General features: G+C 43.8%; 1 protein-coding gene across 1 annotated transcript; it reads right to left on the bottom strand.

The window, feature by feature from the left end:
* Dlat (dihydrolipoamide S-acetyltransferase) lies at window positions 1-27,092 on the bottom strand. The gene is made up of 14 exons (XM_028783842.1): window positions 26,812-27,092; window positions 26,312-26,413; window positions 25,796-25,920; window positions 25,488-25,644; window positions 21,219-21,345; window positions 17,668-17,858; window positions 16,583-16,724; window positions 10,702-10,769; window positions 9,899-9,985; window positions 9,469-9,576; window positions 5,063-5,178; window positions 2,727-2,889; window positions 1,896-2,032; window positions 1-978 (listed from the first exon to the last, which is right to left on the bottom strand). Exons 1-14 carry the CDS (start codon window positions 27,085-27,087, stop codon window positions 849-851), a joined length of 1,929 nt encoding a protein of 642 aa, XP_028639675.1. The 5' UTR covers window positions 27,088-27,092; the 3' UTR covers window positions 1-848.
* Between the last annotated feature and the right edge of the window lie 689 nt (window positions 27,093-27,781).

The following is a 27,781-nucleotide window of genomic DNA, read 5'->3' as shown; positions in this document are numbered from 1 at the left end:
TACAACTCTAAAACCATATATTACATATGTACACTTCTCCCATATACATTCCATAGTCATTCCACAGAGTTCTCCAACTGAGCATGTACAGTCAGCATCCACTTCATCTTAGAAGGAAAGTTCTACTTTTACAACTTGTTCAGTTCAATACGTATGTTCTTTTATTTGGAGGAAACTGCAGAATTCTCAAGTTATACATTGACATTGTTTATAAATAAATACATAAATTTTCATTTATACCAAGAAGCTGGCTTATATCTTTATCTTGAGGGGAAAGAAAGCTATTTTATGTAGAGATTCATATAAAAATAACAGTTGGTTGAAGAGGTCTAAGAAAATGCTGACTCTTAAAGTTTCACTTATTTTCCTTGAGTGATAAACTAAAGTCATGTAACAGGAGACTTTAACTAGGGTTAGACTCCAAAGTAAAACTTTTGTTCAAACTCCTCCCATAAGAAATAATTTCATGACTTTGTTTCCCTCACACTTAAATAAGTTGAATCGGTTAAACTCTAAACTCCAAGGTCTCATCCGGGTCACTCTGACGAGCCTGTCTGCAGGAGGTCACAACCCTGCCCATCCTATACCCTCAGAAAGGTCTTCTCACCAAAGAGTTAGGCCACAGGCCCCTTCACTAGGGGTGTACAGCTTTCAACTGATGTTTAATTATTAAAGGGGTACAATATTTGGGTGTAACTGGCATTTACAAAAGACTCATTTATGTCTATTACAAGTAAATAATCTGGACTGACTCAATAAAATGAACTAGTGAAACTTTAAAAGAACCCCCTGTTTAATAACATATAAATATAATGTCAGCAGAGAAAGAGTAGAAGTTCTCGGGTAAATTATAACAACATAGTCACAGGCTTTTCAAGGTAGTTTTTGAATTCAGCAAGCCACTGGGCTCCAACCGCTCCATCCACAACTCGGTGGTCACAGCTGAGCGTAACAGACATCACACTAGCCACATCAAAGCTGGAAAGAAAAACATCAGTGGGAATTCTGAAGGAAACCAATGAGCCCAAGACAACAGCCACCCCGTGCTGATTCCTACCATAATCCTACCCAGGTAGATTATTTCCCTTTTATCATCCAGAGGACTGAATTTAGGTCATTTATATGCTGTGCAAACAAACAACAAAAAACTGGTTTTTAAATATCTGAGACAGTTAACCAGGCTGGTCTTGAACTTGCCCTGTAGTTGAGGTGGCTTTGAACAGTTCAGGGCCTAGAGTAGCTGTGATTACAGACCTGCATATGAAAACTGCATGTTCCATGCTCTGTTCATCTTTAGCTCAAACTGTCACCTTGAAGGAAAACTAAAGACATGCCTGGGAACACGGGTTGCAAAACTATACAAAACAGGCCAAATTCTACTTTTTATCTGTATGATGTATATCTACTTTTCTAGAGGTCACATTTTGTTGTTGCTTGCTGTCATAGTACAATGGCAAGGACTCAGTAACATATGGCCCAGAAAGTTAAAATATTTACTATCTGACTCTTTAAGAAAAAACATGCAGCTAGGTAGTGGTGATGGCACATGCCTTCAATCCCAGCAATTGGGAGGCAAAGGCAAGTGGATTTCTGTGAGTTCGAGGCCAGCCTGATCTATAGAGAAAGCTCCAGGACAACTAAGGCAGCACCAAGAAACCCTGTCTCAAAAAACCAAAACCAAAACCAAAAAAAGAAAAAAAAGAAAAAAACAAAACATGCCAACTTGTCATCCAGAAATCTCAAGACCACATCTCAACTATGACTGAAGTTAGTAAAATTGAAGTGGCTTCCACTGCATCTCACGGTGTATTTACTGAAGCTACCTAAAGCCATATGCAAACATTGTGATGATGTAATGCGACCACATTCCAGCCCCTCTCCATTTCCCCACTCACCCTTTCTCATTATCTGCTGGAATCAGTTTATCCTCTGAAGCACCAATTGCTAAAATACACGCCTGAGGTGGGTTAATAATCGCAGAGAAATTCTTAATTCCAAACATCCCTAAATTGGAGATTGTAAATGTTCCACCCTAAAGGAAAAAAAAGTATAAAAATAGATTACATTGTCACCATAAGCAAGAAAAAAAATGACAAATATTCTCTAAAGAGGCCATGAGACAACCTTTTATTTAAGAAAGTCTTGAGGGCTTAAGAGATGCCTCAGCAGTTAAGAACACTGGCTGCACCAGGCAGTGGTGGCGCACGCCTTTAATCACAGAACTTGGGAGGCAGAGGCAGGCGGATTTCTGAGTTCGAGGCCAGCCTGGTCTACAGAGTGAGTTCCAGGACAGCCAGAGCTACACAGAGAAACCCTGTCTTGAAAAAACAAAACAAAATCAAACAAAACAAAACAAAACAAAAGAACACTGGCTGCTTTTCCAGAGGCCCTGAGTTCAGTTCCCTGTAACCATCTGATGCCCTCTTCAGGCAGGCAGATGTATATGTAGCATAGCCCTCATACATTAAATAAATAAGAAATTCAAAAGAAAAAAGAAAAGTCTTGAGTAGGATACACATGATATAAACCAAAGTCAACTAAATGTACTGGCTTTCCAATGCAATTATGAAGATATGTCTTGCAGCTTTCCCCATGTAACTCAGCTGCTCTGTTTTGAAGACTGAGTATCATACAATTATGTAGCAGAATCAAAACAGAAAATCAACCAGAGAACGAGGCTGAGCTTCGGCGTAACGCATGCCTACAGCTGAGGGACGGCATCCTACCTGGAACTCATGAGGCTGGAGTTTACCCTCTCTCGCTTTGGAAGCTAAAGAAACAACATCACTAGCGATGGTCTCCAGTCCTTTTATGTGTGCGTTAAACACAATAGGAGTGATAAGGCCTGCCGGGGTACTGACAGCAACGCTGACATCAACCACGTGATTCCTGTCAAAAAAAAAAAAAAATGGAGTCAAACTCACCACCACCATAAAGGACTAAGAGCTGCATGGGCCAGGTTGGAGGGCCAGGCCGGAGGGAGGGCTCATGGCTGATAGCACTGGCTGCTCCCCTAGAGGACCCAGGTTCAATTTCCAACTCACTGGAGCTGTCTGTAACCCCAGCTCCAGGGGATCTGACATCCTCACACGGTCATACATGCAGAGAAAACACCAATCAATGCACGTAAAAATAAATACATCTAAAAAAAAACGCTGGAGTGTCTCCCTCAGTTTTTCCATCCTCTGCCTTGCCATGAGGAGGAGAAGTAGAAGAGGAAGAAGGACTACTAAAAAGTACCAGGTTAAAGAAAATATGGATCTTGGATATTTCCTTCAAATACTATAGGTACTTAGGAGGTAGCTACGGCAGTAGAGCACTGGCTATGCACAGAGTTCCAAGTTTGATACCCACTATCACCAATAACACACACACATACAATTTTAGAAGCAACTGTGCTATTACTGTTCTGAGATGTCTGTCCTATGTGTTAACATGTGTCTTCTCTTTCACTTGCATTTTTTAAAAAACAACTGGAAGGGGGCAGAGGAAGAAGTGTATCGGAAGGTTGAGTTCACACTTATGTCCCTTGCTGTTCTTGATTAACACACCAAGTAGCTCACGAAAACATCATCATAGTCAGCATGAAGCAAACCGACCTTTCTGGGTTGTGAGAACAAGTACATTGGCTGGAGCAGAGTCTACACCACAGCTTGAGCACATGGAAAGAGAGTGGGAGGAGCACACTGTGGGCGGGGCTGGCGAGGAGTGGGGAAAGGCACTGCAGTCCAGCTGACAGCTTCAGTTCAAGCCTGGGAACTCACACGGTGGAAGGAGAAAATGGACTCCCAGAAGTTGTCATGGAATACACATACATCAAAGAGCAGGAGGTGGGGGTGGGGTGGGGGTAGAAAAGTAGGTAGAAGGGAAGTAGAAAGGGAAGGGGGAACGAAACAAACAAACATACAAAAAGCTAAGACCATGTAGGAGAAACCAGCGTGCCCAGGACTCAGAGGCGGTCATGACTCAGGAGAAACTTGGGGCAGGACTCCCAGTCCTTCTCTAGAGAAGATCAGCTAGGGACTATACTCTGAGCAGCATCTCTGGGTTTTATTTATTGGTTGACATGTGTTTCACTCTGTAGGTCAAGATGACCTAAATGTCATCTGTACCCTTCCTACAATGTTCTCAGGAAGACACTACGTAAGTATTTATTTCTTTGAGCGGTGACTTGTCCTGCTGAAGGGGTCATGGGGACCTGTTTGTAAGTCAGTTGCTAGATCTGAGAATAGCATCTAAGAGGAGACAGTTATGTGGGACTAAGGCCCAATCTCTGAGACCTAAAACTATTTCCAGGTACACAGAATTAGAACGAAGGATCTATCTGCTGCCTACAACAAACCGACTGGCTCATCTCTGAGGATGCGTGTGGCAATGTGAGCACATGAGCACAGGAAAGGGGGAAAGGGATTTTGTTTTTTTTCTTTTCTTTTAATAATAATTGTAATAATGCTAGGGTTAGGAAGAGGACCCGGATTTGGTTCTCAGCACCCATGCCAGGCAGCAACTCCAGTTCGGAGGGATTTAGTGCCTCAGGTCTCCTTGGGCACCTGCACTCATCTGCACATACCCATACCCAGAGACACATACAGATATATAATTTTAAAAAATTAAAAACTATAGTATAAAAGAGCCTACCTACATTCTAGAAAAGGCCAGGGCTTGAGCTGGAATCCTGATCAGCTTACTAACCTGAGACAAACTACAGAACTCGCTGAGCCTCCGATCCTTCAACAATCAGTGTTAACACTGAACTGATAAAGTGGTTCCAGAGACCTAACGTGTTGTACCTAGCCCATCACACGCTGACAGAACTTACTGGTGACCAGGGAACGATCCTACCCTGCTTTCTGACAGTCATTATCAGTGTAACCAGACTGTGTTTTATACCAGTTTCCTTTTACTGAATCTGTATAAGGAATCGCAGCCTTTACTGGCCAGCAGTGTACCATCTCAGGTAGTTTTGTGCTGTTTTACCCATGGGCATCGGTTTCCACAGCCCTAGCTGCAGTCAGCAGACATGAGCTAATGCAGTCACTGTGCACAGTCTCCACTCACTTACTGTCTTATAACTGTGTCCATCCAAGACGAGTTTGCTTCGGGAACCTTCAGACAGGCCAAAGCCGAAGCTTTTATGATGAAGTCATTGACGGAGATTTTTCCTTTCCCTTCAAGCATCTGTTAAACACAAGCAACGAGTCTTATTAGCCTCCTTCACCAGAAGCAGCAGCTTCCTTTATCTGTTCAATGGAGGCACGGCAGCAGCTAGACATCGTGATTTATGGAGTGCCCCCATTTTCATTCAACTGAACCAAGGTGTTTTTTTTTTCTTTTTAAAAGATCAAGTAAAAGACAACCACACTAACAAATGTTTGTTTGAAAACGTGGAAGTAGACTCAAATTCCTCAAATTAGGAGTGAAACTGGGGACATGCTATCTTTCCAACATAAAAAAGAAGTACTATGAATATCCAACACCAACAAATAACGCCACCTTTATTAAATGCATAGGTTTCTAGAAAGAAACAACCAATAAAGAATATAAACTCAGAATAAACATAACCCTAAGATGAAACTGGTTGTGCAATCTGCTCACACAGATCAGACCCAGACGGCTTGGTTTTTTTTTTTTTTTTTCAAGACAAGGCTTCTTTGTCCTGGAACTTGCTCTGAACACCAGGCTGGCCTCAAATTCAGAGACCTGGCTGCCTCTGCCTCTCAAGTGCTGGGATTAAAGGCGTGCACCACCACCACCCAGCAACTAGCCTATACTATCAAACATTTAAAGGCTAACATAAATCTGCACCCAGTCTTCTAAAGAACAGAAGACTTAACAACTTAACAATTCCCCAGTGTTAGTCTCATTCCAAAATCAGACAAAAACCCAACAGCTAAAGCCTAAACATTATCTTATAAATATAACAGAAAAGCCCTTAACAAAATACTAGCAGACAAAACCTAGCAATATACAGGAAGGCCCATTAGGTATGACCAAATGGGTTTTGTGTAAGGAATGCAAGAGTTGACAACATCTAAAAATCAATTAAAGTGTGCAGAGCGGCATGTGACTACTCTCTTGTCTCCTCTGGAGGCTTAGGCAGGAGAATCATCTGAATCCAGAAGTCTGGGCATCACAGTGATAGCTTTCTTCTTAAAAGAGAAAAAGATCAATTACTGTGGAATGCCCTAACAGAACAGAAAGCCCACATGACTGTTGGGTCATGGAAGGATGTCTTGATCTTTGTCTTGGCATGGGCCTTGAACCCCGACTCCCCATTGGAGAAACAGCAGGTATTCGGCCACATCCCCAGAATCCAGGCTCCTACAAGCGGTCTACATCCCCATTAATCTGCACCTTGCAGTCACATTTGGCTAGAGAGGGCGTGACTACAGGCTTCAGCCTTGAGAGATTTCCATATTCATGAGTTACCTAAACAAGGGGCGTAGCTAATTAAGTTATTCCTTCCCAGTCCCTCCTCTTTCCCCCTCCCTATTTAAGCCAGCTCCCCCTGGCTTTTACTGGGGGCGCACATCCAGATCCAATTACCACACCATGGCAGTAAAACTCTTAGGAAACCCACGGACTTCTCTTATCATTGGGGCCTGCCATCGCCAAAGCTTCTAGCCTTTGGAACATTGGACTTTCTCGTGTTTGTGGGATCCGACCGCGTGGAACGCCTTCGAGACTCAGCCTCTCCCCAGTGGGACACCGCCACACAGTTCTGGGGCTCTGCTGCGAGTTTTTTCCCCACACATGACTGCTTCAACAGCCCCAAAAGACACAAGAAAATTCAGTATTGCTCTTCAGAACAAAAGTTACTGAACTTGGAGGTCTAGCCTCATACTTCATGGTCAAAAAGTTATTCCCCCTAAGAGCACAGACAAGAAGATGTCTCCAGGGGGATCTGTCACCCTCTTGTGGCTAGCTTCTGTAGGAACCTACATGCACACACATACACATTTGCACAGATACAAAGCACACAAATAATAAAGCTTAAAAAAAAGACAGAAAGAAAAAAAAGAAAGAAAAAAGAAAAAGGAAGGAAGAAAGGAAGGAAGAGAAGGTGATAGATACATGCTACAATATAGCTGAACCTTGAATATAATAAATGACAAGCAATACGATTCTAGGCAGAGAATTCCATTTTGCCTCCTGGTAAATCTTCTGAGACAAAAATGTAAGCCTGAGGAGAGTGGAAGGATTGGTGGAAGGACTGGTGGTATTATGGCAAAGAGCTCGCTGGGGTGGAGAAAATGCTCCAGAATTTACCATGGTATTGTGGATATATTCTGAAATATACTGAGCAGGATTCTTCAAATGTGTGAACCGAATATGGCATTAAAATCATATGAATAGCTCAAAAAAGTCATTCAAACTAATGCACCAAATACACTGGATACAATTATCTGTTTCAATACTTTGATTTTTACAAATATTTTAGTTGTAGCTGGGCGGTGGTAGTGCATACCTTTAATCCTGGAACTCAGGAGGCAGAGGCAGAGGGTGAGTACAAGGCCAGCCTGGGGTACAGGGGGAATTCCAACACAGCCAGGTCCACATAGAGAAACTGTGTCTTGAAAAACAAAACAAAAAAATTCTTAGTTGTGTGTGAGTAGGGGGGAAGTGTGTGTGTGTGTGCCTGTGTGTATGCGTGTGTGTATGAATGTATGTATATGTGCATACATGCACATAGGAGCCTGTGGAGGTCCCTGGGAAGTGGAGTTCCAGGCAACTGGAAGCTTATGTGTTTCTGTCGGAGCCATCTCTAGACCCATTTCAGAATTTTGACAATAACTGTATGGGCTCATCTTGACTTCTCGGAGCCACTCAGAGGCTCTGCTGCTGATCCACTCATGTAGTCAGTGATGGGCCTCATCTGTCCACTCTGTGCTGGATACATAATGTATGAAGCACCGAACACTAAACAAGTCTGTGCTCAGGGAGCAGACCTTGTAAAAGGAGTGACTGTGCCTCCGTCACACAGCATCGTACAAAGTGTTGTGTGGGGGGGGGGGGCCCGGGGGAGGTGTATATTTAGAATGAAGAAGACCAATCAAGGCAATACAAGTCAAGTCCTTACGGAGGTCATGGACACAGCAGGGTCTACATGGAGAGAACACAAGTACAGAGTGTACAGTGGGGATGCTGAGAAACAGCAAGACAGTGCATCTTCAGTGGTGGGAAACCAGCTCAGAAAGGTCACGAATACCTGTGAAAGGCTCTATATGCCACTCTAAGGAGCTCATGTGGTTCTTTTGTTCTAGTTTTTAAAGAACTTGTACACTTATTCATTTTATGTGGTTGAATATCTTCCTCATTCACTCTCTGCCTTATTATTTTTTAAAGACTTATTTTATGTGCATGTACATCTGTGCATCCTGTGTGGGCCTGCTGCCTACAGCAATGAAGCATCATTTGGAACTGAACCCGGATTCTCTGCACGAGCAGCAAGTCCCCTTAACCAAGCCATTCTCCAGCCACACTCTGCTTTACTTCTTGAGACAGAGTCTCAGTCACAGACTTAGCTAGACTGGCCACTACGCTAGCACCAAGGATCCTGTTTGCCCTCCCAGTACTGAATTACAGGCACACCAAAGTGCTGGGAGCGTCATCCTTGTGCTAAACACTTCATGGGTCTCTGTCCAGTCTTATATCCGTTCGTACAGCCCTTGATCCTTATGACTCTCAACAATTACCATGAATTTTCTTCACCTTTCTGTCAATACAAACATGTTACATTGTCCATGGTTTGGCCACATTTGTCTTACTGCACTGTGAATTCCCCAAATACCACTCCCTGGTCTCCTTCATCACTGCTGAACTCCAGTAGAACACACACAGTGTCACTGAGAAAACAATCGAGAGGCGCTTCATAAAGAGCCTGGTCTACAAATGAATCCTGCCACCTTTATAAAACCACCTTCCCTTCCTGTCACATGTAGTAGTGCCCCAATTCCATCATAAGCTCCTGCTCAAGACAGACTGCTTATGCTCTCTATCCCCAAAAGTGCCTTACGCTGAGCAAAGTGCACATGTAGTATCTGACTATAAACATGAATATCATGTCTAAACTATCAAAGCAGCCTCAAGCATCAGCCCACAGAGAACATGCCAGACTAATATGTATCCATGGCAAAGTGAGTTTCAAATGCTATGTTCTAAACAAGGGTTAACAGAAAAGCCAGAAGAGGTGGTGCACTCCTGTAACCTCAACATTTTAGGGGCTACAGCAGAACTGCAAAGTCAATGCAGCCTTGGTTGTATGGAGTTCCAGGAGGGACCTACATAGAGAGTCACTGTTCAAACAGTTACAACAATCAAAAGAAGTTAAATGACGTTTCCCCACGATATTCCCTACTTAACAATTTCAAATGGCAGTAATTTTCTATCATTAACCAGTTTCTAATAACAAAGCACGTGGCAACACTGTAAAGCTTTCATGGGAAAGACAGAATTTCCAGGTTTTACCTTGTTAAGTTCCTTCCGTACCGACAGCACCTCTCCCATCTTTACATCGACAGAAAGGTAATAGTGAGGTATAGTCTGCTTCGACTGCATGAGCCTCTGCGCAATCACCTGAAACCAGACAGAGTTCAACATCAGTCCTCAGCTGACACCAGAGTGTGCCTAACTCAGGCTGCTTGCTTCTTCTTCGGCTCCCTGCTACCTTACCTCACGTGTCAGAGTAAGACAAAGGATTGCTCCTCCTAGGAGATTAGCCAAAACAGAGACTTCTTTACCCCATTTACTCAACTGACCAATCAAACTTCCTTAAACTAGTATTTTCAACTGGCAAGGTCCTTTTTGGTGTTTTAAACTACCACACACACAACTAAACAACCAGAGTGGAAATGAAATGCCCAGCAGCTCGGTTTGCAGACTTCAGTGGTGCTCTTACTCGACGAATGTTGCTGATGGGGATGTCTGTGAAGACGCCTGCAGGAGCTGGTGCCACTCGTGGACCCGGGGGAGCCATAGTAGCCGCCTACGAGAGAAAAGAAAAAGCGCTTAGTAACTGGCTGGGTCTTAGCATGGGCTGTGGAAGACTACATGCCAAAGCGGAACAGCAAAGTTCTGAGGAATAGCTGGTTCCATAGGAGAAGCTGGTTCAATCTCCATGGAGCAAAAGGGACTCGGATTAGATTAAAAGCAGTCAAGGCGTGGTAGTTTGTATCTAAATTCCCAGCACTCAAGATACTAAGGCAGGAAGAGTTCAAGTTCAAGGTTAGTCTGCTTCCTCAACATAACCAGAAGACGTGGGGTATGCGGGTGAAGAAAAAGCAAAGCTTTTTTTTTTCCTTGGTTTTTCTTTTTTTGGTTTTTCGAGACAGAGTTTCTCTGTGTAGCCCTGGCTGTCCAGGAACTCACTCTATAGACCAGGCTGGCCTCAAACTCAGAAATCTGCCTGCCTCTGCCTCCCAAGTGCTGGGATTAAAGGCGTGCGGCACCACTGCCCGGCCGCTAAGCATTTTTAATTAAAGAACTAAAGAAATATAAAAATAAAGGCTGTGGGCCAGGATGTAGCTCAGTCACAGGAGTGCTTGCCAAAGCCTGTATGGAGCCTCAAGATTCGGTCCCCACAAGGAAAATAATTTTAAGCTGACTATGGCTAAAACCAAATGAATGAATGAATGAATGAATGAATGAATGAATGAATGAAAGAAATGAAAGTATAATTTTAAAAAGCCAAAAATAACTCACAGGAACAGCCTTAGTAGGCACAAAAGACTCAATGTCCTTCTTGATGATTCTGCCTTCTGGTCCCGTCCCTGAAGAAACATGTAAATAATACGTATATGATAGCATACCACTGGATAGTAGTTTTGTTTGTTTGTTTGTTGTTTTTTGGAGACAGGGTTTCTCTGTATAGCCATGATTGTCCTGGAACTCACTCTAGAGGACCAGGATAAGAGATCCAACTGCCTCTATCCCCCACCCCCACACCCCAGCCAACAGTGGTTCTTTTTAACTATTGTAAATAGAAACCATTTTTCTTTCAAAGTTTTATCCAATTAAATTGAATTCTTTATTTTTTCTTATTTTCTTATTTTATTTCTTTGCTTTTAAGTTGGAAAGCACTGACATAAGAATAATACTATTCATAGTTTATAAATCGAAAAGGAAAATCAGCTGTTGACTGTGGTTACCTTAAAAGGCAAAACAAAACAAAAAAAATCAAAACCAAAACAGAACCCCAACTCACTAAAGCTTAAAACCCTCTCATCTGACCATAAAGTACAACCTTTGTGTAAGGTTGACAACTTTCTCAAGAAATAAACCTTTCTTTACCTCAGACTAGCATGAATAATGTGTAGCTGCAGTGATCTCATCCTCGGAATCATTCATTTCCATAATTCTCAAAAACTAAATCAATCCATGCTACAAACCAAGGAGGAAATACTACAATGTCTCTAAGAGACCTTCACATTTTCTCACAGGCTTAGTTTACTCAAATTCCCCTCCCTCCTCCCATCTTTACCTCAGGGTTAGGGTCTCAGTTTTAGGCTTAGGCCCAAGTACATCATCCTGACCTTGAAGCAAATTCAGAATTTAGTTATTATAATACCTTTTACACTGGCCCACTTCTAGAAAAAAATTGATCAAATTGATTCATCTTCCCCCATGGCAGCCTTTTAAAGGATTCCCGTTGTGTGCAGTTCTTCCCAATTCCTTTCCTTCGTTATGAAAACAGAGTTGGCTAGAACTGTCTCTCCTCACCAGGAGCTCTAGAACAGAGGCGGCAGGGACCTCTATTAGATTCCCCACCCTTTAAGCACAGAGACACCATAACCTCCCCTGCAACCGGAGCGGAGCTTGATGCCACAACCCTGGATCCCTCAAGAGAAAACCAGCTACCCATCGCAGTTAGCTGAGTTAGCCAACAAACGCTTTTAACTTGCCAGCCCCCCAACAACGTACAATGGTTGATTATAAAGCAGTATGGTATAAAGGGAAGAGCTAGCCTGGCAGGAAACACGCAGGGCTCTGTGCAATTAGGCAGATAACTACAGTCACCTGTCTCATCTGCAGGATGGAGATTACAGTGCCAGCCCTTGTTCACAGCTGGACTGTGAGAACAACGGACCATGAGACAGAAGGTGCACCACGTGCAAACACACACAACCGCTGGACTCTCAACACCAGAAGCCTCAGTTTCTCCCTCAGTAGTTAATGTTTTAGCTACATTTCCTCATTACCGTGCTCCTCTATCTGACTTTTGGTTCTTCTACAATGGAGTTTTGTTCTTTTCTTTCTCTTGCTCCCTCTTCCACAATCCCAATAATGAATAAATAAATAAATTTAAATCCCTGAAATCCACAAAAACCACATTCTTCTCTTTGCTAGTACTGTCATACAATAAACATAGGTATGTTTGTCTTTGTTCCAGGCTTTTGGCATGGGCCTTCAAAAATCTAAGAAATTCCCCAAGTGTAAGTATTCGCTTTTTCCAATCACTTCTTTATATCACACTAGTTTGTGCTAATGAGGTGACTAAGGGTGGGGCTTCTGGATAAGGGACATCGATCTTGTTACCCTAAAGACCAAACACTTGATTAGTATGATAACTTTCAATCTTCTTTCAATCTCCCTCCCCTGCTTCCTGCACCAATTCCAACTAAGGAGAGAGAGAGTGAGTTGAGTCCAATAACCACTGACCAGTGATTTATTCAAAATGTCTTTATGACGACACCTGCTTGAAAATAATGCTGTGGAATCCTGTGAGCTTCCTAGTTGGTGACAGCAATGTGATGGCAGGATGGTAAGTCCCTAGAGTGCATGGGTGCTCCAGTATCTTTCCCTGATATACCTTATCCTATGCGTCTCTACCACTGGCTACGCCTGAGCTGTAGTCTTTACAATATCTATCAGTCATTTTAGCTAATTATCAAACCCATGGAGAATTGGCCATGATTTACTACAAATGATTTAATCATACAGGTGGCCCTGGGGACTTAGAAGGAAGAAGGAATTTGAAGGAAGATCTGCCTTCGCCTATGGAGTCTCATTCTTAACTCTGAGTGCTTAATGTCAGAAGTGGACTGAACCACTGGACACTCAGTTGGTGGTTCTATGAAAAACCTCCAAACACTTGGTGTCAGAGAACATCACACAATCCTGCATCCTGAGCTCACTGAGCCTAGGCCACAAAAGCCTGGTTCAAGTTCCAGGACTAAAATAAAAGATAAGTAACTGAAAGGACACTGCACTCTACTGACCCTTCCACTCTTTCTAGCACTGACTGTCATCCCCGCCCCTTCGTCTTTGCTTCCCTTCCCAAAATGACATTTCTCAGCTATTAGAATCATTTAGTCTTCTATTAAATACCAGGGTGACTCATTGTTGCTTGGAATAAAAAGCATGCACTTGGTTAAGTCAGCTCAGAATTGAAAACCTGAAACAGATGCACAGAAGTTTCCAGAAAAACAACTGTCTCCTGAAATTGCTCCCAAACCGTAGGCTACTTTATAATCTCTCTAATCTCAGCCCTTCCCAGACTCTCTCTAAACTGATAGTATTAATTTACAGATAAACAGTAGCAAGGAGGGATTCTTCCATCACCAAACCAGCCATCCATACTCTCAATTAAAGCAGACAAAATGTTCTAAATTCTACTAAAGGCCAATCTCACTTTTATACTCAAGAATCCTGTCTCCCTGACAAACCATTCTACCCTGTGTCACCCCAACTGTCTCTAATGGACCAGGTTCTCAAGGAGGGGACCCCTGGCGACAGCTGAAGATACTTTCTGTGCCTTGTGAATGCTAGCACTCACACAGTGCTAGACAAGTGCTCTACCTCTGTGCTGCAGCCCCAGCCACCTTGGTTTGTGCAGCCCAGCAGACTCTGAACTGATCCTTCTGCCTCAGCTTTTTGACCAGCTAGATTACAAGTGTGTGCCAACCAGACCCAGCTTCTTCTGATTCTTCTCACCCTTGAGTTCTACTCTTCCCTTTCCTCTCCATGTTCTATTATGTTCCCCAAACATGTCAAGGTTTGTTTGATTCCAGACCACGGGCTACTGGTGTAGCATCCTCTGCCAAAATGCTTTTCTCCTACTCTTCACAAGGCTGGTGCACAGATGACTCCTGGCCTGGACATGAGATCATGTATCACCTCCCCAGAAAGATCCTCGTCACCCATCCTAAAAGTCACCGTGTCTGTCACTGACAGGCTTGTCACTGAGTCTATTTCTTTTTAGCTCTTAAGTCACCTCAGTTCATAATAAAATGGAGAGCCAGGATAGCTAATACGCTTTCTCTACACAGCACTGCTTACTTATTAATCTTCACACAGTATTAAGTATTATTTTTACATACAAGTAACAGAGGCAGAAAAGGTCACACTGTTAGTGTAAGGCAGAGATGGCATTTAAACATGAGCATCCTAGCTCTGGATCCTATCCTTAACTATGATGCTAGACTTTTGTTACTTCATTCATTCCTGTTGGCCAGTGAAGTTGGAATGTTCTCCATCTTACAAACAAGTACTTGATGCACAGATGCTTCTCAATAAATATGTGCTTAGCTAACAATAATGGAATCACTTAACCCAGCCTGCAGGAAAACAATACCGAGGTTCTTCAATTTATCCCTCTACCAAAATAAGCAGCACTGCTACCTCTCCAGCAAATGACCCTACTAGTCCAGGCTCTTTAGGCACAATTACTAACTCAGCGCCTCTGCTCTATGAAATACCGTAAGCTTGTCTGATACTAAGCACAAATATATAAAGAATGCACCAACAAACAGTAGCTTGGTGGCGAGTAAGAACCAGACTGAGGGCAACAACTGCAGATCTGAGGACAGCACAGGGTAGTGGGAAGATACAGAAATTAACATAGGATCTGGTGGTTCAGGCCTCTAATCCTAGCTACTCAGGAGGCTGAAGATAGAATAAGTTCAGAGCCAGTCTGAGCTTTTTTTTTTGAGATGCTATAACAAAGTAAAGAGAGGGTTAAGAATATGCATGAGTGTTGCAGTGCCTGCCTACTGTGATCCTAGGCTCATGTTTTAAAAAACAAAAACCAAACTGGGCAGTGGTGGCGCATGCCTTTAATCACAGCACTTGGGAGGCAGAGGCAGGAGGATTTCTGAGTTTGAGGCCAGCCTGGTCTACAGAGTGAGTTCCAGGACAGCCAGGGCTACACAGAGAAATCCTGTGTAAGAAAACAAAAACAAACAAAACAAAACAAAAAAAACCTCCAAAACTAAAACCCTGGGCTGCTGAGAAAGCTCAGTGTGTAAGGATGTCACTCCAATCCAGTGACCTGAGTGCAGCCCTTATGTATGAAGTGTCACACTGTACACAGAGGTCAGAGGACAAACGCCAGGAGTCAGGTCTCTGTTTCTATTGTGTGGGTGCCAGGGACAGTACTCAGGTCAGCAGCAGACAGTACTTTTACCTGAAGAGCCAGTTTTGCTTATTGCTACACTCAGTTAACCTAACACTGAGATTCATTACACAGCCACATCCTACAACGCAATATTGCTCAACAAACACATAGAATTTTGCCAACACTTAAGACAAGATAAAGACAAGGAAACTGAGGGACTCTGAGAAGGGAAAGGAGCCCCCCCACCTTGATGCAGACAGAAGCAAGGATTCAAACACTAACATCTGCTAAATCTCCTCCCAGTTATAAACCGACAATTTCCTGGGAAGCTCATCAAAAGCCCCATTTGCAGTAGAGGACTTGTACTATAACCCTTGTGGCTCCTGGCTTTACCTACAGATTATAATCTCATCCACAGCACCTCCAGAGCCACCCCCACAATCTCACTCAGCAAGGGGAAGGAGCAGCAAGAAGAGCCGCCACAGTGGTGTACATGACTAACGGTGGGGCATCTAACTGCAACTCTCCTTTGTGGACCCACACTTTATACTTCAGTATGTCTGACCTTCTCTGACTGTCTCTTAGAAAGCCCATACCCACACTTAGGTATGAATTATTATTTCCCAGAGACTATTTCCCTTAATCTCCATCCTTAAAATCTTCATTAACGGTATCTTTTAATAAACAACACTGTTCTTTGATGTGCTTTTGATTTTTGTTGTTGTTGTTTTGTCTTGTTTTTCGAGACAGGGTTTCTCTGTGTAGCCCTGGCTGTCCTGGAACTCACTCTGTAGATCAGGGTAGTCTTGTACTCAGAGATAGGACTATAGGTGTGAACCACCATGCCTGGCTTATGAACATCTTTTTATTTTTAGTAAAACCTCAACTCAGCTTCATTCTAAAAACTCCTGAAATTCTTTTCTGCACCAATGCCACAAAGCCTGGGTTTCCCTGAGTCCAGGTCCCTAAGACTACAGGAGCTAGCTCCTCAGAGCTTTGAGGGCAAACGTGAGAGACGCTTTCTTCCCTTGTCACTGCTGTTGAAGATTTCCTATGAGTAGAGGCAAGTTTGAAAAGGCACACAAATTACATAGGCAATACTAGACAGATCAAATTGAACACAGTAATGCTTTCCCTACTCTGTGAAGGCAGCAAGGATGTTTCCTTCCACATAGGTGTATGGCTGGCCTTACTCATAGCAATTAAGTGAACTAACTGTATAACCCCTTTCTTCAGAAAGAAACTCACCTTTAACTTGGGTAAGGTCAATCCCTTTCTCTGCTGCCAATTTCTTTGCAAGAGGGCTAACGAACACCCTTCCCTTTGGTCCAGCAGGAGCGGCTGAGGGGATAGATGCCATAGGCTGGGGAGTGGGAGGAATAGCTGCCACCTTTGGGAAAAAACAGAGTATCCACTCATCACTGCAAAAATAATCTGACAGAACACGGGTTCATATTTTATAATGGAAACATCTTTATAATTAAATGATGTTTAAGCCCTTTCCTGGTTTGACTAACATAACAGTTCCTGCTAACTAGAGAGGTGTGGAATTAAAACTGACCTATGTATAACATACTTGCTGCCTGTCATTTCTTGTCATTTTTCCCTTTGAAACTATGTAAGCCACAGTGATCTTCCTGCCACACCTCCCAAGTACTTGAATCACCAAATACCTTCCTTCTTGTCAATTCTTTATTTCCACTGAGTACATAACTAACCTGAGTTCTGCTTTATTTAATCTCATTTCAGGATATAAAATGATAGCATCAGGTCCCATGTTTCAAGTATCTTAAGGAATGGACCACCCTGTTCCCTGACAGCATCCAAATCAGTGCAAGACTGAGAATGCAAGCTTTCTCTGAGGAAATGTACAGCTCTTCTAAACCCATGGAGGAGTGCACTGAGAGTGGGAGTGCATGATGCGACAACGACTCGTGTCACATCGGGGGTCCAAAGTCTGAAACATGCTTCATCAGCTACAGTCACATGTACCAGAACTGAGAGTGGAAACAGGTTCTTAGTTGAGCAACAGAAAATGTGGGGTGACACCATCACCTTTCATGGACGTGACATCACACCACAAGCAGGACATGAAACTTAGCTTTGTTCTCAGCAAGCCTTAAGATGGTGGCAGAGTAAACTACTGACCATCAGATAGACAGTACATGATACACGCGCGCGCGCGCACATACACACACACACACACACACACACACACACCACAGATTAACAGATACTGCCAGTCGCTTTCCTCTGTGTAGGATCTGGACAGGCAGGAACCTGAGCTATCATCTGCCAGAATGGACAAGACCCGGATCCAGAAGTCCACCTACCGGGGGTGGGACGGGTGATGGCGGCGCCTGTGGCTTTAAGCTGGTCACTTCTGTCGGCCTGTAGTCTGCAAATGCTGCTATATCTTCCTGTTTTTCTACTATGATACACAGTGGGGCTCCCAGAGGAACATCCCTTGTGCCTTCAGGGACCAGGATTTTTGCCAGATAACCTTCTTCTTGTACTTCAAAGCCTTAAGCAGAAAGAAAACCATTATAGGACTCAAGCCTCCATCATTCCTACGCCCTTATACTAGGTTTTCAGGTAAAACAGTTTTCTTTTTTTTTCTTTTTCTTTTTTTTTTTTTTGGTTTTACGAGACAGGGTTTCTCTGTGTAGTCCTGGCTGTCCTGGAACTCACTCCGTAGACCAGCCTGGCCTCAAACTCAGAAATCCTCCTTCCTCTGCCTCCCAAGTGCTGGGATTAAAGGAGTGCGCCACCATTGCCCGGCTAAAACAGTTTTCATATTCAAACTACTGGTATTGTTTTTTGGTTTTATTTTTTTTTTCACAAACTGCTTAACTTCTCTGTGCCTGTTTCTGTCTTTAACATGGGAACAGGAATAGTATAGTCAACCCTCTGTCCACAGGTCCTGCATCCCTAAATCCATTCAACTGTAGGTCAATATTACATTGTTGCTGACAAGTACCATGTAGTTAGGCTTCGGAGGTCTGAACTTAAGCACATACACTTGTTATTCTTCCAACTATTTCCTAAATAATGCAGTGTAACAACTACTCACACAGCACTGTTGTACTAGGCATTACAAGTAACTGAAAATAACTAAAAGTGTACAGGGCTAGAGGCATAGCTCAGTAACACAAGCCTTACTAATTTGCTCAAGGCCCGAGGTCCAATTCCAGCGACCACACCCTACCCTCCAAATACTAAGTCCACTTATTTAGGAAACTTGAATCTATAGACTTCATCCTCAAATCAGGTTACCAAAACATATGCCAAGGAATGATTGACCATACAATCCTTACATAAATGTTACGGATTTAAATCAATTAATGTCTTTAAGTACTTACCTGCACCACATATAAATGAAAAATGCAATTGGTCCTCCAAATCTATGAGATCAAAACAATTTGGGAAAAAAAGTACTGCACTTGTGCTGAGCATGCACGAATGCCCTTCTGGAGCCAATCCCTTGTGGGTCAGTACTGTGTCTGTTCTACCAAGACTGCAGACAGTGGTACATTCTAAGAGTTACTGAAAATGCCTCAAGGGCAGCCTTATGTGGCACTCACAGGACACTTAGATGATATCAGCTGGACTGCTAGAAGTCAGAGTTACATGGAAGTCAAATTACGAGAACTACCAGAAGGACAGTAACATGGGATTTCAGCAGTAAACATGTTCTCAGAGCTCCTCAAGGGCTATACTTGGCATTATGCTTAATTTTCCAATGTGATGAAATACAGTATCACCGAGGTCTCTGCATCACCAGGTAAGATGTTACTCAGCTACTGTTTCTTAAAGCCTAAAGCTAGGTGTTTTCTTATAACCACACCATCAGGAGCCTGAAGCAGGAGGATGGTAGCTCAAAGGTAGGTAGCCTGGACAGCATAAGCTCAAGACCAGACTCGATTACACAGCAAGGAGTTCCCTGTAAAGAACGAGCAGCAAGGCGTGACGATGCATGACTTATGTGTTTTTTTTTTTTTTGTTTTTTTGTTTTTTTTTTGTTTTTGTTTTTTTGAGACAGGGTTTCTCTGTGTAGTCCTGGCTGTCCTGGAACTCACTCTGTAGACCAGGCCGGCCTCAAACTCAGAAATCCACCTGCCTCTGCCTCCCAAGTGCTGGGATTAAAGGCGTGCGCCCCCACTGCCCGGCTATGTTTATTTTTTTTTTTACTTTTTTTTTGGTTTTTGAGACAGGGTTTCTCTGTATAGCCCGGGCTGTCCTGGAACTCACTCTGTAGACCAGGCTGGCCTCGAACTCAGAAATCCGCCTGCCTCTGCCTCCCAAGATGCATGACTTTAATCGTAGCACTCGGATCTCTTGTGAGTTCCAGGCCATCCAGGATAAGTGAGACCTTGTCTCAGAAACTTACTAATTAATTTAATTAAATTAAAAATATCAAAACCAAGCTACTGAAAGGGGCAAGCTCTGCCTTCCAGATCTTACTTCTTCTTGATGGACAGACACATCTCTAATGAACCCTTCCATTTTCCAACTGGGACTACTCAATGGAAGATGTGTTGAAGTTGGACAGAGGTAGCGCACATCTAAGGCTTAGTTAGCAGCAAGCACCTTTACCCACACCAAACCATCCTGCTGGCTCTTGCTTTTTCCTTAAGGCAGAATCACTTCTTCTTCTTCTTTTTTTTTTTTTTTTTTGGTTTTTCGAAACAGGGTTTCTCTGTGTAGCCCTGGCTGTTCTGGAACTCACTCTGTAGACCAGGCTGGCCTTAGAACTCAGAAATCCACCTGCCTCTGCCTCCCAAGTGCTGGGATTAAAGGCGTGCGCCACCACTGCCCGGCAGAATCATTTCTTCTAATAATAGCTATGAGGGAACCAGGCATGGCAGTATAAGCCTGTAATCCCAGTACTTGAACTTCAGTCTCATCTCAAAGAAAAAGTAAAAAGAAGAAAGAAGGAGGAAGGGGAAGAAAAGGAGGAGGAAGAAGAGGAGGAAGAGAAAGAAGAGGAGACAGAGAAGGAGGAGGAGGGGGAAGAAGAGGAGGAAGAGGAAGAAGAAGAGGAGGAAGAGAAAGAAGAGACAGAGAAGGAGGAGGAGGGGAAGAAGAGAAGGAGGAAGAGGAGGAAGAGGAAGAAGAGAAGAAGAGGAGGAAGAGGAGGAGGAAGAAGAAGAAGAGGAGGAGGAGGAAGAGGAAGAAGAGGAGGAAGAAGAGGAGGAGTAAGTCACAGAATAAGATGGGGGGGGGGTCTTACTCTTTGATTGGCACTTGTCCGAGGCTACCAAGAGAATGGTGGAGAGCACTGTCTGTGACCAGAACTGCCTGATGCCTATGTCCCGCTCTGCCACTATGGCATGGATGAGCTTTCTGCTACAGGAAACGATAGAAGAGTGGAAAGAAGTTCCTAACACCTAGGATTAGTGACAGATACAAGCACAGACACATGACTGCACAGTGGGCAAATCAATCAAGAGGTACATGGAAATGTAATATGTGTGAAGACCAATGCCCACGCCACATTCAGATTATGAGACTAATCTACACCCTGGGTGCTGTTTTCCCTCAGCATCAAGGCTTGGTATTCTCCTGCCCTAGAGGGCATGACTTCCTTCCTCCCCCCTCCTTCTTTTCCCATGTTTAGACAATGGCAGTTGTGCTACAATTTCTGAGTACCATAAAATTATAGCCAAGAGAGCGAACCCAGGCCTTAGAATAGACCCTGACGTCCTCCATCGATGAGTACAGCTCAGAACTGACATGTGTGGCTGTGATGACTTTGTTAAAAAATATCACATCCCAGGCAGAAAATCTCAGGACTGTAAATGTCACATTATCACTCGCTCAGTACAGGAAAGAATGGCCATCCTCCTCCTCACTCAGTTACCCCAAGCTGAAGAAATCTCACCTATGGTGGCCTTGTCGGTCTCTATCTCTGCCAGCAAGTCTCCTTCACTCAGCTTCTCGCCCACTTTCTTCTCCCACCTCTGGACGGTGCCCATGGTCATGGTTGGAGAGAGGGCAGGAAGAACAATCTGTGGAGACACATCACTGCTTAACTAGGAAGCACCACACTTAAAAGCATTCAGGTAAGCGCATGCTTACCAACTACACAATGGGACCTTGTCACCAGCACAAAGGTCTGTGCTAATTGCTTCCCACCAGTTAAATCATCCTTCAGAACAAGAGAGATTATACACCACCAGTTACCCTAACTCATCCTCCAAAGAAAAGCAACAGGGAGATGGCAAAGACTTCTTTCAGATGGTCAAAACAAACCTCCCCCCCCCTCCTCTCTCTCTCTCCTCTCTCTCTGCACGCACGCACGCACAGTATCTTTTCAACCAGGTCAGTGCTTCTTAATTTTTCTAATGCTGTTACCCTTTAATATCGTTTCTCATGTTATGGTTAACCCCAGGCATAAAAATAGATTTGCTGTGTTGTTACTTCATTACTGTAATTTTGCTACTGTTATAGATTTAATGTAAGTATCTGACATGCAGTTATCTGATGTGTGACCCATGTGAAAGGGTCATTTGGCCCATAAAGGGTTCGTGACCTACAGGTTGAGAACCGCTGATCTAGGTTACCATAGACACTTTCATTTATTTTTTTTTAAGGTTTATTTATTTTGCCGGGCGGTGGTGGTGCATGCCTTTAATCCCAGCACTTGGGAGGCAGAGACAGGCGGATTTCTGAGTTCAAGGCCAGCCTGGTCTACAGAGTGAGTTCCAGGACAGCCCAGGCTATACAGAGAAACCCTGTCTCAAAAACCAAAAAAAAAAAAAAAAAAAAAAAAAAAGGTTTATTTATTTTATCTATGTGAGTACACTGTCGCGGTCTTCAGACACACCAGAAGAGGATATCAGATCCCATTACAGATGGTTGTGAGCCACCATATGGTTGCTGGGAATTGAACTCAAGACCTCTGGAAGAGCAGCAGTCAGTGCTCTTGAACATTGAGCCATCTCTCCAGCCTGATACTTTTCATTGTTACAGAATCTTGGTCTAGACAAAGCACTCTCCTGAATTTGCTGTGTTCTGCAATAAGCATCTTTTTACCCATAAGAAACCACACGTATTTCACACACACACACACACACTATATATATAAATATATATATATATATATATATGGGCTAGAGAGACGGCTCCGTGGATAAGAACACTTGCTGCTCTTGAATAGGACCTGAGTTTGGTTCCCGATGGGCCGGCTCCCAACCACATGTGACTCCAGCTTCAGTGAGTCCACTCCTGCCTCAGGAATACCAGCATGCACATGATGCCCTTGTGTACACACACAGTTTTAAGACATGGACATTAAGAGCTCTTCCTGAGGCGAAGGAAGAGTAGCTGACTAGCATGCATGAGACAGGACTAGAGGGAAAACCCAGAAAACTAAACACCCTTCCTCATAGACTAGAGGATCGATATATTATAGTTTTTAAAACTGCCTAAAAAAAAAGCTTTCTGGGCTGGAGAGATGGCTCAGTGGTTAAAAGAACCGACTGCTCTTCCAGAGGTCCTGAGTTCAATTCCCAGCAACCACATGGTGGCTCACAACCATCTGTGATGGGATCTGTTCTGGTGTATCTGAAGACAGCTAGTGTGCTCATATATGTGATATAAATAAATCTTTAAAAGAAAAAAGCTTTCTGACCCCCCCCCCCTCTCTCTCTCTCTCTCTCTCTCTCTCTCTCTCTCTCTCTCTCTCTCTCTCGGGAGGGGGGGCTGCACAGGTGTACGTAAGTGAGCAGTGCCAGCGGAGGATGTAAGGTGTCCTGTGCTATCTCCTTCATTCCCTTGAGATAGGGTCTCTCACTAAAGTCAACAATGAGCCTCGCTCTCCAACCCTCCCGTCTGCTCCCCACAGCACTAAGGTTATAGAAGAGAACTTATCCCACAGTGACCTCTACACATTTAAGTGCAGTGTACCCACATGCACACTAAATGTATGTAAAAGCAAATATTTGTATTTTGGACAGGGTTTCTCTGTATAACAGCCCTGGCTATCCTGGAACTCAATTTGTAGACCCACCTGGCCTCGAACTCACAGAGATCTGCATGCCTCTGCTTCTGGAGTGCTGGGATTAAAGGCATGTACTTCCATGGCCAGCTAATACGTACCTTTTTAACTGCATTGCTATTTATATGATTGTGTCAACGAAATTTGGATGGTTGTCAGTTAATATAGATTTTTTCTTTTTTTTTTTTTTTGTTTTTGTTTTTTTGTTTTTTGTTTTGAGACAGGGTTTCTCTGTATAGCCCTGGCTGTCCTGGAACTCACTCTGTAGACCAGGCTGGCCTCGAACTCAGAAATCCACCTGTCTCTGCTTCCCAAGTGCTGGGACTAAAGGCGTGTGCCACCACTGCCTGGCCAGTTAATATAGATTTTATTTGCTATCTTCTTAGCCTTTTAAATAGGAATAGCCCTATACTAAGGAAAAAATCATTTCAGTCAAAATTTTATCTAGAAGTGGGGGAAAACAAAACAAAACAAAAAACTCTTTTTGGGGGGGGGTTGTTTGGCTGGTTTTGCTTTGTTTTTTGTTTGTTTCGTTGTTTTTTCAAGACAGCCAGGGCTGTCTTGAAACTCACAGAGATCCTCTTGCCTCTACTTCCTTCCTGAGTGCTGGGATTAACCGTGTGTGCCACCATGCCTGTAAGACTTAGAAATTTTTTAAAAATTATTTTCTGTTCAGAATTTCTTTTCTTTGTTGCATAATCACCAGTAAAGTATGAGTGTGTGTGTGTGTGCATGTGTGTGTGTGGAGGGGGGAGGGAGGGAGAGGGAGAGAAAGAAAAATACACTCATTTATGTATCTTTACCATCTCAAAGGATTCTTAGGGCCCAGTTCTAACACTTGCACACAAAGCAGGATAAAATGGAGAAACGAGCTCTTATGTAATAAAATAAAGTTGCTGAACTGAAAGAAACTGAGCTAAAGACCAGAAAAAATTTCATCATAAGGGATTGTTACCAGTAGAATTGAAACATGACTTCCAAAGAAGAAACGATTCATCAAGAAAAGTTCTTATAAAGTTAAGGAAAGGTCAGATCTTAATCCTTTAGATTTTACGTACTTCCAACATCAAGACCACACAAAGACACAGAGGAAACTCTAATGTCTAATACCGTGACTTAGTGCACGAGCTTTGGCATCTGTATGTATTTTTTCTTTGGCTCTTTCTTTCCCTTGGTTTGTTTCCTTTGGTTTCTCTTGGTTTGTTTGGCCCTATTCTACCTTATTTTTATTTTTTGTATTATTGCTTTTTTCTTTTTTAGATGTCTAATAAGAAAGAGGAGGAAAGGTATGGGCTTGGATAGGACAAGAAGTAGGGAGGATGGGGTGGGAAACTGTAGTTAGATTATGTATATGAAGGAAAATCTACTTAAAAAAAAAAAAAACAAGCACGAGTTAGTTTCCTAGAAGCTGATTTATGTTCATGGTACTCACACTTATGGCCAACAGCATTGTTACAATGTTATCCTGTAGATTTAGTCCATCCTGCTTATTCTTTTTAAATGATTTATTTATTTTTCTTTTATATGCATTGGTGTTTTGCCTGTATGCATGTCTTTGTGAGGGTGCTGGACCCGCTGGAACTAGACTTACAGACAGTTGGAGCTGCCATGTGGGTGCTGGGAATCAAACCTGAGTCCTGTGCAAGAGCAGCCAGTGCTCTCACCACGGAGCCATCTCTCCAGCGCCTTCACACTTATTCTTTATTGTTATTTTCTCATTAATGAGTATTATTGGAATACTTCATCTATGCTTAGAAGTAGCCCACTCTATGCCAAAGGAAAACTTCATCTGGGGACTTTCATTCAACAGATAGCACCTGTTCTCTACTTAAATTCCACATGTAGAGGAAAAAAAAAAGTCATTTCCAAAAAACCTTTACCATTGTTATGAATGAGAAAACCCGAGCATGATCCTGTATCCTGTGCTAAGGCTGAGAAAGGTTAAAGAAACTGTCCAAGCTCACACGCTTGGAAACAACTAGAATATAAGCTGTCAAGTTTCAGTTAAAATCTCTGTATACTGCTGAATGACAGGTACTTATAGTTAATGACAAGTTTTCAGAATGCAATCACCACCCATAAAGAAAAATGACAATAAAAAATATTAATAACAAGTCATGGGGAGCCAGGCACTCAGAAGCCGCGTCTTACCTGCATATGAGTAGGATAAGAGCTGCCGGGAGCACTTGCAGAAGGAGCAGCTGGGGCAGCAGCTGGAGCTGGGCATGGGGCTGCGGCCGGGGCCGCCTGTGCGGCAGCTGTTGCCGAATCCAATGTATAATTTTTAAAGGCCTCAATATCCTGAGGCCTGAAGAAAAAGAATACATAGATATAGAATTTATAAACCAAATCCAATCCCTAACCTCCCAGCAAGTCCTCAGATGTCTTTAACTTCCAATCGGAGTTAAAATGTCTTAAAGGCACCAAATGTTCACAAGTTACAAGGGTTTTTTACTCACTTTTCAACTGTAATACAGATGATGGATCCAACTGGAACATCTCTGGTCCCTTCAGGAACAAGGATCTTGGCCATATAGCACTCCTCCAAACTCTCAAACCCAACAGTGGCTTTATCAGTTTCAACCTGTTAACACAAAGCACTGGCTTAGGTTTGTACTGCCAACAGGCAGTTAATTAGAATGTGTCTAGAAATCCATACAAAGATAAACCCACTACCACAGACTTGAAATAATGATTTAAAAACATTTTTGGGTAGAAGCCATGCATTGCTAGCATTTGGGGGCAGATCTCTGAGCATTGCAGGCCAGCCAGAGTGTTACACGGTGAAACCCTGTCTCAAAAACAGTCAGTTTAGCTAGCTCCTGACAACTTAGCTAACCAATCATCTCTAATAAATGGGAACCGGGGAGGGAGCAGTTTCTTAAAGAGAAAGAAGAAACTACCTACCAGAAGGCTAAGCCTGTCTATTCGACAAAGCCACTCCCTTACAATCATCTGTATATTTTAAGACTTACCTCTGCAATTAGATCACCCTCACTGATTTTTTCCCCTTCTTTTTTTTCCCAACGAGCTATGGTGCCTGCCTGCATCGTAGGAGAAAGGGAAGGTAGTGGAACCTGCAGAAAAAGAAGCATACATTTAAACAGGGCGTGCTTTAGAGTTTCGTTCCACCCAATTCCATGCAAAGTATTTACTGAGTCCCATTACAAACTGGTCACTGGAGATACAAAAGGTGTTCTAGCACCCCAGAAATTCATGACTTTCAAAGTGGCAGGTTGATCCTCCAGTCAGTCTAGTGGATCAGAGAAAGCACGTGAGCCTTCTCAGACCTTTTGCTTATAGCCTCAGGCTTAGAGCTCTTCTTTCAATAGAAGAGATCCCCACTGAAAAGGTCTTGGGCAAGGGACCGTAATAGATCTTGAAGGGAGCTGGCTGTCAGAGGCCTCTCAAGGAGGATTCCCCACGCCAAGGAGCGGGCTCTGAAGGACAACGGGCTCCGGGGTGGATCACTCACCTTCTGGTGCGGAGGGAGGCTGTAAGAGCGGCGGCTCGGCGACCCCAGGAGTTGTCGCAGTAAGCGGTTACGCGAGACGGTGCTGGAGCCATAGCTCCAGCCGCACAACGAGCGGACCCCATAGCTGGGGAACCCACTGCCGCAACGAACCGCAGCGGGGCCGGTGCGCGGGCTCCCGCACGGGGCGCCGGGGCCTTCCTTCAAGGCTGCCCACCGAGTCCTGAACCCGGCCCTGGGCACAGCACTCTGCGCCCTCCGCGCACAGACGCGCCACATTACTGCCACCGACCCCCACGCCCCAAAGGCTCCGCCGTCTCCGGAGTGACCTCTCCAAGAGCAGGGCGGCTCTGCCGTCAGCCGCGCACTGCGGTCGCGCAGTGTCGTAAAAGCGGCTGCTTGCTTGGACGGGCGACCGGAACGCAGGGCGTCCGCGCCCCTCTGCGGGGGAACGGGTTGGAGACACCCGGGAGGGACCGGAGAATGCAGCTCAGGATCGATGGTGACTAAGGTGCTTCGAGGTAGTGCGGGGGCAGTGCACGTTTGGAAGAAACGGGAAAGGCCCTAGGAGAATTGTCGCAGAGAATGGGAAGTACGGCCCGCTCTAAGGGACCGGACAGTCTGACCGGCTGCAGCCTGCGGGCAGGGAGGCGGTGCCAAAGGGAACGGCCACCTCTGCTTTAAGAACCTGAGCCGACAGTAATCCAAAGCTTTAGATGAATGGGTGCAGGCGCACCCCCGAAAGTTGGAGGAAGGAAAGGTCCTCGAGTGACCTCCGGGGATCACGGAGTGTCCCCTGGTCGCGTAGGCTGTCCTAAGGTCCCTAGCCCACCGGAAAGGGGAGCAGCAGGGTTTTCAGCCAAATGGTGTGAAGGGCAGCCAAGAGAAAGGTACATTTTCACATTTCGAGTTAGTCTCAGAGGACTAATTATATTCCATATATAAAGATACTTGTTTGTAAAAACAGTTTTAT

The sequence above is a fragment of the Grammomys surdaster genome, unplaced genomic scaffold (assembly GCF_004785775.1).
Source record: "Grammomys surdaster isolate TR1022 unplaced genomic scaffold, NIH_TR_1.0 1164, whole genome shotgun sequence".
In the NCBI taxonomy this organism is placed as follows: Eukaryota; Metazoa; Chordata; class Mammalia; order Rodentia; family Muridae; genus Grammomys; species Grammomys surdaster.
The sequence above is the reverse complement of the archived record's forward strand: the minus strand, read 5'-3'. Positions and strand labels throughout refer to the sequence as shown.